This window comes from Salvelinus fontinalis, chromosome 12 (assembly GCF_029448725.1).
Source record: "Salvelinus fontinalis isolate EN_2023a chromosome 12, ASM2944872v1, whole genome shotgun sequence".
NCBI lineage: Eukaryota > Metazoa > Chordata > Actinopteri > Salmoniformes > Salmonidae > Salvelinus > Salvelinus fontinalis.
Window position 1 is genome coordinate 15173171 of NC_074676.1, and position 11483 is coordinate 15184653.

The window sequence follows — 11483 nt, forward strand, 5'->3', positions numbered from 1 at the left end:
AAATAAACTCCCAGCTATTTCAAACCTGGTCTGGGTGAGGGGGCAAAATATATCACACATTTTATACCCCACACAACTATATGAATGGTTAAAAACCTAATGACCAAAGGGGCCTTCCCCTATGTCTATATATAGCTTAGTTTACTGTAAAAAATACTGCACCTCTATGGCATTTTTATGTGCACATGGTGCAAGACAAGAGCTACAACTAAAAAGTATGAAGTTTCAGAGAAAATCAGAGGCAGCTGTGAGCTAAAATAAATAGTTTGAATGTGATGACAAGCATCTGAACACATTTTTGAAGTGAGTTCTGAAGTGTCTATGTTTCGCCACATGCATGCCTTGTTCAGCTGGTTGGAGGACTTATAGCTACTCTTTTAGGCAGCATGAATGACATTATTTTACCATTACTCAGCAGTTGTTCAAGTTTGGAATACAAAAATAGCATTCCAATTTGGCCCTCTCTAGAACAGGTCATACTCAAAGGCCAAGTAACCTATGCCGGATAAGAAGAGAACATACCAATGACGCCATTGAACTGATTGATTTTACCATCGACTTCTATTTGCTATTGTGTAGAGGAGAACAACCTCTGACATGAAGGGCTCCCCTGACTTTTGAACCAGGGTTGAACATCTGTGGGAAAAGAACGAAGGAGACCAGTGCTCTGCACAAGGGGCAAACTAATCATTACCTCAATTTCCCCAACATCTGTGAGTGACAACAACAAAATGTGTTGTCTGACTAGTTGGCTATTAGCTGCAGTAGCCTCCTTTTGAGATGCATTCTCTCCCCGAAAAGCCAATGCAGAAATATTAACAAACAGATGTTAAAAATATATAACAGAATAGAAAATGTCAATATCACAGTTGACTTGACTACTGTCTGGATTGGAGAAATGAGCAATCAACCAAAACAAACCACGAAAAGCATTAGTTACAGTTGAGATTCAGTGTCTGTAAACTCTACTCTGTAAGGTTAGAGAAAACTATTTATCAAGCTGAATCTGGGTGAGAACATTCGTGGCAATCTGTAAAAACACTGCTGTCTGTGTTGCGAAATCGTTAACATGCTATTGATGAATGGCAGCAAGTGTTTGAAAGCGTCTCAAAGCTGTCTGTAGCTGTCTGTAGTGAAATGTTATAATACTTCAAACCTAACAAAAGCAATGTAGGGACAAGCCACGTTGCTGACTACATTGTATCTTAGGTTTTAATTATTATAACTTTTCACTGGAACAAACTCCTTTGACGTAGGCTAAATGCATTCACTGGATCAAAATAAATGCTGTCTGAAGGCAAATAACTGTAGCAATTACTCGAAAATGATTTAGACAAGTTCCCTGGCAAATAAATCAACGTGCAAAGATAATATTGCAACAATGCCATGGTTAAAATGGCAAAGATTAGAATGAGATGGATAAAATTAACATTACAACGTCTGTCTACGTTGTTGCCAACTTCTGCGTTGAATCACAGCAGACGCTACGCAATAAGACAGAGTTAGATGGATGCAAAACTGGGTAAATGTCGTACTTACCTAAACTTTGCTTGACTCTTAGTTACAACTTGAAAATGTATATCAACCTACTGAAATAAAAACATAGAAATTCCTCTACTTTATCAATTGATCACGGTTTTCCCGCTACAATGCCTGCCCGCTGCGCTGCCTCTTCCCTACGCCATGTCAAAAATGGGAGTTGAGTGGAAAGTTGGAAAGTGGAAACGTCATAGCATGTACATCCCGCCCCGCCCCGCCCCGCCCCGCCCCCGATTGGATTGGTTTGGGAAGAGTAATTTCTCTGGGATCTTTTCCGTGTTTGGGAGGTGCCTGCCAATCAACTTTGAAAAAGCAAGATGTTCCCATGTGGTCTGAAGGGGGCACAGAAGTAGCCTAAGTGAAATTGTCTGTAAATGTATTTCATCATTACTTTACAAGTTTCAGTGTTTTATCGTCCTTCTTTCTGCTCATAAATATAAGGGATAACTAAGATGCCATTTCCCACACATTTTATTTGGCTTGTATTATGTCTCAGACTCAGACACTGCTAAAATAAGTGGTGTTATACAAGAGGACAGAGTAAAACTACATAATGTGAAAGACATGTCAGCTAGAAAACACTAATGAGCCTTTTTAAATAGTGTGAGGACAGAATAAAACTGCAAAAAAATCGAATAAATATGTACAGCTTACACAAAGTAAGAAAAAAACACATCTTAGACCTAATTAATGGAATGGCATTTTGTTCAGAAATTGTAATAGGCTATAGAAATGCGCTCAAGACCTGTAACACCATGAAAACACTTTGATTAAGTTTTGGCTTTTGGAAACATTTGAAGCGTTACAAATATAGCTAGATTACATATATTGTCTCAGCCCAGTTCAGTTCATCAGCTGACATCCAAGGTAGAATGAAACGAAACTCTGGATCCACAGCACCTCTCTGTCTGTCCTTACTCAAGCAAGATGTGGCCCTTGGGGGGCCTCTCAACCTTCACAGTGTTGGGGTCACACTCCAGCATCTCCCTTATCCACTCATCATCCAGGGCCCCCTCGATGAACTCCTCCAGGCTGATGATGGCTGAATAGAATAGAATAATAAAAAATATGTTTACAGCCTTGTATTGGCTGCACACTCACAAGACTAAGATACAATCACAAGTCCCAGAACATAGAGTTCAAGGCAGGGCTGGATGGTTACAGTAGAAGCAGAATAACGGCAGCAATAGGTAACCAGCTGAGGATGCTAAAGGTTTTATAACCTTAAATTAGGATTATGTGTGTTTTGGAATGGTTTCTGTGCAGTCCTCACCATTGTTGTCTTTATCCAATCTTGCAAATATCCTGTTGGTGCACTCCTCAGCTGTAAGCGGGTTAGGCTTGGTGAGTGAGGCTGCCACGCTCATCTTGTGCACAGCCTGTAAACAAAGACCATACAGATTGTTGTGAAATTTGACATCTAGCACCATCTATTGAATAACAACAAGCACAGTTATGTCTACTATGAATGCAGCTAGGGCAAGTGCCAATGCAGTGCCAGTAGGCTTCCACAGCAGCCACACAAATTCCAGTAATGAATTATCCTGAGAGGTGATCTGAACTTGAGCAAAGATTTTTTGAGTAAAGGTAAAGAACAGTAACATTGTTCAATTTTCATCCTCTCACTGTGTCCTAGCATTGCACCTTCCAGTTGGAACCACATAATGAAATATAATGTATTATATCGTATATCTATGGTTAGGACCTACCTGCATGATCTCCAGCATCTCCCTGCGTGATATGGCTCCATCTTTGTCTTTATCGTAGAGTTTAAAGGACCAGCGTAGTTTCTCCACTGGGGTACCTTCAATCAGCATACTGATGGCTTTCACATACTCCCGGAAGTCAACAACCCCATCCTGTGGATAACCACAGAACCTCAGTTTCACACACAGTGATAAGCATTCCAGTAAAACCTTACATTAAGTTTCCCTTATAGCTGTGTGGTAACGCCTGTTCCCTATTTCACTTGTGCAATAACCAAATCATGTTTAATTCCACTACTATGCAATTACCAGGAAATGATTTGCAGTACATTTCTAACTTACTAGCAACATATTAATACAATGTTGTTATAGAATAGTTAGTGTGATACTACACAGGTACAAAATGTAAATAATTTCCAGTATTTTGTGAAGAAATATGTCAATAATAGTGCACCTATATAGAGCTGATGTGCAGTCTGTTTTAAGGATGGCTCACGCTTTTCAGATTTAAGACGGAAAAGACTAAAAGATAAGAAACGTAAATGTAAAGACTTAAAGATGAGAAAAGTTTGTTTTTGGTGCCTACCCCATTATTATCCAAGGTGCGGAATATCTGCTCTGCATACTCAGCTGACTCATTGCCCACAGTACCCTTACAGAAGTGTCTCCGGAACTCATGCAGAGTGATCAGTCCACTAGGGCACTCATTCATAAATGTTCTATCACAAATAAACACAACCAAAGAAAGAACAGACAGAAATGTTTTAAAACGAAAAGATTTACTCCTCTTAATTATAAAAGTATATCTCATCAATCAACAGTGTAAAATGATATAGACTCAGCTGTATTGTGAATAATGGATTTACATGTATTATTATTTATTTATTTAACTAGGTAAGTCATTCACAAATTATTATTTATAATGACGGCCTCCCCCGGCCAAACCCGGACGACGCTGGGACAATTGTGCGCCGTCCTATGGGACTCCCAATCACGGCCGGATGTGATGCAGCCTGGATTCAAACCAGGTACTATAGTGACGCCTCTTGCACTGAGATGCAGTGCCTTAGACAGCTAAGTAAAAAAAAAACAGCTTCAACAGTGGCTCTTTAATAACCTGGAGTGGTTTAATATGGCTGAAATCTTCTTTACATCCTGGCAGGTGAGTGTTAGGGTAATTAGGCTAAACTATCACTGATAACCCACTGGGCACTGTCGTCAATTCAGCGTCTATTCCAGTGTGTTCAAACTCGTGTTATTGTAATGATGTGGAAACAACGTTGATTCAACCAGTGTGTGCCCAGTGGAAGCCATTTCAGGACACTTCTATTTAAGCCGTCCAGCAAAAGATTGATGGAAAATTGCAAACAATTGTAGCTATTTGAGACTTTTAACAGAAGTGTACAATTTGCCTTTTCACTGTCATTTTCTGAAATAGACATAATTTTAAATACTTTTGTCATTAAACTGTTCAATGGATTTCTAAATCTACATGAGGTTCAATGTGTAATACAGTGGATTGCTTTTCTTGCCTTTAGTTGAATGGGCTTTGGTTTTTATGGTGACTTTTCTAAGTGGTTATCTATAAACGATGCGAACACTTCAATGGGGCAGAAGTCTGTGGGATGTTGTGATTCTGGATGACCCGATAGCTAGCAACAATGACAAAAGCTGCCATGTGGTGAATCGTAGGTAGCTCGTTTTAGCTAGTTTTATGTTGTTCTTGATAACACATCTTGTTTTTAGCTGTTTTGACTGATTTCAAGTATATGCTAATATGTCAAAACATTTGCTGGCTAGCTAAAAAGAACAACTGTACAATGTATTTGAGAGACAACAAGTGCTCATTGTGCACATTTATTTATGTTTTCAATTAACATTGGAGACAAAATATAGTTTACATGTTGTCAACAATCTAAACCAACCACGTCTGTGTTGCCCCATAGTTGAGCACTCATCAGTTTTTTTGCTAAACAACCAACCCATCTATAGTTGATTGCCATCATTCATGAACCAGACAAAATCAATATTTAACTTCAGAAGTCCTTAAAAGAACAATCATTTAAGATCTTTAAAACACAAATGTATATTTTGAATGTAGATAAAAGGAGATACAAGTCTTACCTTAACCACTCATAGAGCTCTGTGACATAGGTGGTTCCTCTCCTGCAGGGTAGAGAGGCAGCTTGTCCCATCCTCAACAGAATGGATCCTCCACAGTGCCGACTTTATATACATATACACACCTGGGCCTGTATTTACAAAGCATCTTAGAGTAATAGCGCTGACCTAGGATCAGGTCCCTCCTGTCTGTCATTTTATTCGTCATGATTTGCAACGCAAAACTGGTCCTAGATCAGCACTCCTACTCCGAGGTGCTTTATGAATAGGGGACTATCCCAGCTTACCCTGGGCACACTTAATCACACTTACCAGTGCCCTATCATCACATTTGAGAAATTAGGGAAATGTAATCCCTCTAGTACGGAGGCAAAAAGGAGGAGTGGGAAGGAGTGAGGTTGAGAGTAAAGTAAATACCCAAAAAGCAGCTATAGTCATGAGTGACCTAGTTTTTAGCCTTACAGGGAAGTTTTTTTTATTTATTTGTATTTATTTAACCTTTATTTAACCAGGTAGGCAAATTGAGAACACGTTCTCATTTACAATTGCGACCTGGCCAAGATAAAGCAAAGCAGTTCGACACATACAACAACACATAGTTACACATGGAGTAAAAACAAACATATAGTCAATAATACAGTGAAAAAAAAAATAAGTCTATATACAATGTGAGCAAGTGAGGTGAGATAAGGGAGGTGAAGGCAAACAGATATATGTATAAATAAATAAAAATATAAAAAGGCCATGGAGGCGAAGTGAGTACAACACAGCAAGTAAAATAAAAACTAAAAAAAAAACATTTACATTTACATTTAAGTCATTTAGCAGACGCTCTTATCCAGAGCGACTTACAAATTGGTGCATTCACCTTATGACATCCAGTGGAACAGCCACTTTACAATAGTGCATCTAAATCTTTTAAGGGGGGGGGGGGGGGGGGGGGGCAGAAGGATTGCTTTATCCTATCCTAGGTATTCCTTGAAGAGGTGGGGTTTCAGGTGTCTCCGGAAGGTGGTGATTGACTCCGCTGTCCTGGCGTCGTGAGGGAGTTTGTTCCACCATTGGGGTGCCAAAAAAAAAACCACTGGAATGGTTGGTTTGCATTGGAAGAAAGTGCAAAGTAGAGACAGAAATAATGGGGTGCAAAGGAGCAAAATAAATTAATAAATAAATACAGTAGGTAAAGAGGTAGTTGTTTGGGCTAAATTGTAGATGGGTTATGTACAGGTGCAGTAATCTATGAGCTGCTCTGACAGCTGGTGCTTAAAGCTAGTGAGGGAGATAGGTGTTTCCAGTTTCAGAGATTTTTGTAGTTCGTTCCAGTCATTGGCAGCAGAGAACTGGAAGGAGAGGCGTCCAAAGGAAGAATTGGTTTTGGGGGTGACTAGAGAGATATACCTGCTGGAGCGCGTGCTACAGGTAGGTGCTGCTATGGTGACCAGCGAGCTGAGATAAGGGGGGACTTTACCTAGCAGGGTCTTGTAGATGACCTGGAACCAGTGGGTTTGGCGACGAGTATGAAGCGAGGGCCAGCCAACGAGAGTGTACAGGTCGCAGTGGTGGGTAGTATATGGGGCTTTGGTGACAAAACGGATGGCACTGTGATAGACTGCATCCAATTTATTGAGTAGGGTTTTGGAGGCTATTTTGTAAATGACATCACCGAAGTCGAGGATTGGTAGGATGGTCAGTTTTACAAGGGTATGTTTGGCAGCATGAGTAAAGGATGCTTTGTTGCGGAATAGGAAGCCAATTCTAGATTTGACTTTGGATTGGAGATGTTTGATGTGGGTCTGGAAGGAGAGTTTACAGTCTAACCAGACACCTAGGTATTTGTAGTTGTCCACATATTCTAAGTCAGAGCCGTCCAAAGTAGTGATGTTGGACAGGCGGGCAGGAGCAGGCAGCGATCGGTTGAAGAGCATGCATTTGGTTTTACTTGTATTTAAGAGCAGTTGGAGGCCACGGAAGGAGAGTTGTATGGCATTGAAGCTCGCCTGGAGGGTTGTTAACACAGTGTCAAAAGAAGGGCCAGAAGTATACAGAATAGTGTCGTCTGCGTAGAGGTGGATCAGAGAATCACCAGCAGCAAGAGCGACATCATTGATGTAAACAGAGAAGAGAGTCGGTCCAAGATTTGAACCCTGTGGCACCCCCATAGAGACTGCCAGAGGCCCGGACAACAGACCCTCCGATTTGACACACTGAACTCTATCAGAGAAGTAGTTGGTGAACCAGGCGAGGCAATCATTAGAGAAACCAAGGCTGTCGAGTCTGCCAATGAGGATGTGGTGATTGACAGAGTCAAAAGCCTTGGCCAGGTCAATGAATACGGCTGCACAGTATTGTTTCCTATCGATGGCGGTTACGATATCGTTTATGACCTTGAGCGTGGCTGAGGTGCATCCATGACCGGCAGCGTAGTTGACGAAGTAAGTCTATGGATTGAAAGAGTACATTTGTACAGACAGGAAACAACAACAACATTGATTTCATATGTAGTGTGTACATGTGCATGTGTACCAAAAGACAACTGTACCAAAAGACAACTGTAGTAAAAGGAAATTAATGTTTATTAAAACCCTTTTTTACAAGACAGCTTGGAGAGATGTTTTCTCTGCCACAAACCAGAACTGTTGAAGCAGCAATAATGCCATGAACATTTAAGTGCCTCATAATAAGCCCACCAATAAAACAAACAAAACAGATATAAAAAAATAAAAAAAAGGTGATTGTGAAGCTGTAGATGAATGTGTCACTGTGAATGTGTCACTGACTAGCCACCCTTCCTAACAAATAGCGCTTCTCAGAGCCCACAGCTACTGTAAATGGCCTTGCTTAATACCTCTTAAGGATACACCGCTTTTTTTCAATTTTCGCCTAAAATGACATACCCAAATCTAACTGCCTATAGCTCAGGACCTGAAGCAAGGATATGCATATTCTTGGTAACATATGAAAGGAAATTTCCCCCAAAAAGTTGAAAAACAAACAACTAAAAGGATACGAAAGCTGCATGCAATGTGATAGCTGAGCAGGACAGAAAAGGAAAGAAAAAATTACTACATCTAAAAATCTACCCTGGATAAGATTTGATATCTTAAACTGGGACAATGGAGGTTGACCCGAACCAAAGCACAGAACAGTATGTCACTTCCGCACAATGCCACCACACAACAACAATAAGGTGGGCTTTAGGCCTACTGTACAAACACACACTTTAACAGTCTCAATTCAGGGCATTCACAAAAACAGTACAATTCATTTAGTAAAAAACTAATCTTTAAATCTAAAACAGATATAATCAAATGTTTGTCTTTCTTAGGACCAGCCTGTATTTATGGCACATGTTTTCACACCTCACTGTTTGTTTGCTTATTGAGAAGGAGCTGTGTTGAATAAGGCTCTACCATGGCTCTACTGTCCGTACCATAATCTCTGATCATGCTCGTGATTGGCTGGATTTGACTTGCAAGTGGCAACCAATCGTGTGACATCTCCGCTTGATCCCATGATTCAATAAACAGTCAATAGGGAAAATGCCCTTCTATTCAATGTGTTGAGAAGTGAGGTGGGATTGACGGTTTGTGAGTGTACGTAATATACGTCTCAGGAAGTGGATGGCGACAAATTATTTCCTTTTAAACTCAGAGATGCTAGTTCTAGGTCCCAAGAAACAAAGAAATATGCTGTTGGATTTGACAAGTAATCTTGATGGTTGTACATTCGTGTCAAATAAAACTGAGAAGGACCCCCTCGTGACTGTGGACCCTGATCTCTTCTGATTGCAAAAATCTGAAACTTTTGGTTGAAAAATGATGAAGAAAAATTCATCCATGCTTTTGTCACTTCTAGACTAGAGTACTGCAATGCCCTACTTTCTGGCTACCTGGATAAAGCACTAAATAAACTTCAGTTAGTGCTAAACATGTCTGCTAGAATTTTGACTAGAAGACAAAAATTTGATCATTACTCCAGTGCTAGCCTCTGGCTGGCTTCCTGTTAAGGCTGGGGCTGATTTCAATGTTTTACTGCTAACCTACAAAGCACTACATGGACTTGCTCCTACATATCTCTACGATTTAGTCCTGCCGTACATACCTACACGTATGCTACAGTCTCAAAACGCAAGCCTCCTTATTGTCCCTAGAATTTCTAAGCAAACATACGTATATGGGCAGGGATTTGCCTATCTGTGAGAGATGCAGACTCGGTCTTGACCTTTCAGTCTTTACTGAAGACTCATCTCTTCAGTAGGTCCTATGATGGAGCGTAGTCTGGCCCAGTGGTGTGACAGTGAATGTCAAGGCACTGAAGCGACAATCCGGCCCAGCCTCTTACCGTATTACGGGGGCTGAGTCACTGGCTTACTAGTGCTCTTCCATGTCATCCCTAGGAGAGGTGCGTCACTGGTGGATTGAGTGGATTGAGTCACTGATGTGATCTACACCTGCATTGCTTACTGTTTGGGGTTTTAGGTTGGGTTTCTGTATAGTACTTTGTGACATTGGCTGATGTAAAAAGGGCTTTATAAATATATTTGATTGATTGATCGATCTTCCTGTTCGGTTTGCGCCCCCTTGGGCTTGTGCGGTGGAGGAGATCTTCGTGGGCTATACTCAACCTTGTCTCAGGGTAGTAAGTTGTTGGTCTGTTGATATCCCTTGAGTGGTGTAGGGGCTGTGCTTTGGAAAAGTGGGTGTCGTTATATCCTGCCTGGTTTGCCCTGTCTGGGGGTATCGTCGGACGGGGCTACAGTGTCCCCCGACCCTCCCTGTCTCAGCCTCCAGTATCTATGCTGCAATATGTACCAGGGTGCTAGGGTCAGTCTGTTATATCTGGTGTAATTCTTCTGTCTTATCTGGTGTCCTATGTGAATTTAAGTATAGTCCCTCTAATTCTCTCTCTCTCGCACTCTCTCCCTCCCGTCCTGAAGGACCTGAGCCCCTATGCCTCAGCACTACCTGGCCTGATGACTCCTGGCTGTCCCCAGTCCACCTGGCCGTGCTGCTCCTCCAGTTTCAGCTGTTCTGCCTGTGTCTATGGAACCATGAGTTGTTCACCGGACATGCTACCTTGTCCCGGACCTGCTGTTTTTGATTCTCTCTCGCTCTCTCGTTCTTTCTCTCTCTCTCTATCGCACCTGCTGTCTCGACCTCTGAATGCTCGGCTATGAAAAGCCAACTGACATTTACGCCTGAGGTACTGGCCTGTTGCACCTTCTATAGCCACTGTGATTATTATTTGACCCATCTTGAAGAACAATCTGTACTCTTATAATCTCCACCCCTCAGAGCCTGGTTCCTCTCTAGGTTTCTTCATAGGTTCCTGCCTTTCTATGGAGTGTTTCCTAGCCACTGTGCTTCTACATCTGCATTGCTTGCCATTTGGGGTTTTAGGCTGGGTTTCCGTATAAGCACTTTTTGACATCTGCTGATGTAAAAAGGGCTTTATAAATACATTTGATTGATTGATTGATTGACGTATCAAATAAGCATATAGGCCGTTTTTTTGTCCGTGCAACAATGAAACAAGGCACTTCAGTTCCCCCCTCTAGTATAAGCCCCTCAGTAGTCAAGCAAAAGTGTAGTGAAAGAAACAGTTTCTTCAGAATATTCAGTCATGAATATAACTACTGTTCCCTGAAGGAAGAAACAAGGTATAACATACTTTAGGGAGTCAACAACTAATCATATTCACCTGAAGAAAACTGAAATAAAGCCTTTCGGGGAAATGGAGGCCGAGTGCGCTTTCGAAAGCACCACCTACCTGGCTATAATACAAAGGCTTGCATACATTTCCTCAATTCAGTACCGTTCTTCAGCGAGCCCAAATCCCCAGACGGCGCAGGGGCCAAAATATGTTATACCTCGTTCTCTCCTTCAGGGAACAGTTGTTTTCTTCATAACTATGTTCCCTTTCAGTCAGTCATTCAGTATAACATACTGTTACATACAATCACACCCAAAGCAGGCTCAGAGGGTACAAAACTAGGATGCCTGCGGGCGTTTTTGAGGGGGCTTTTGACAGCTTATTGCAGTGAGTGAAAAGCTTCACCAGGTTTGACACCAGGATCTTGTCACTAGGGTACCATGCACTGACATGAGTTGAAACGAT

The 11483-nt window shown here is 41.4% G+C and overlaps 2 protein-coding genes across 11 annotated transcripts in view; both read right to left on the reverse strand.

The window, feature by feature from the left end:
- LOC129866863 (liprin-beta-1-like) overlaps positions 1-1707 on the reverse strand; it is an 83846-nt gene extending 82139 nt beyond the window's left edge. For 9 of the 10 annotated variants that reach the window (XM_055939862.1, XM_055939865.1, XM_055939859.1 and 6 more), the window contains exon 1: positions 1540-1707. The gene's annotated coding sequence lies outside the window, so the exon portion shown is untranslated. The remainder of the gene's footprint in view (positions 1-1539) is intronic. The other variant, XM_055939863.1, reaches the window with a different exon arrangement.
- A 287-nt stretch (positions 1708-1994) lies between these two features.
- On the reverse strand, positions 1995-5469 carry LOC129866504 (guanylyl cyclase inhibitory protein-like). Its single transcript, XM_055939287.1, has 5 exons — positions 5370-5469; positions 3832-3964; positions 3249-3398; positions 2813-2918; positions 1995-2581 (listed from the first exon to the last, which is right to left on the reverse strand). Exons 1-5 carry the CDS (start codon positions 5438-5440, stop codon positions 2454-2456), a joined length of 588 nt encoding a protein of 195 aa, XP_055795262.1. The 5' UTR covers positions 5441-5469; the 3' UTR covers positions 1995-2453.
- Between the last annotated feature and the right edge of the window lie 6014 nt (positions 5470-11483).

Excerpts from the sequence above, each read along its gene's own strand:
- LOC129866504 (XM_055939287.1), bottom strand. The coding sequence starts at position 5,440 with ATGGGACAAGCTGCCTCTCTACCCTGCAGGAGAGGAACCACCTATGTC. Across the intron at positions 3,399-3,831 it reads GCACCTTGGATAATAATGGG|GATGGGGTTGTTGACTTCCG; the intron begins GTAGGCACCAAA and ends GGTTATCCACAG. Across the intron at positions 2,582-2,812 it reads ATTGGATAAAGACAACAATG|CCATCATCAGCCTGGAGGAG; the intron begins GTGAGGACTGCA and ends TATTCTATTCAG.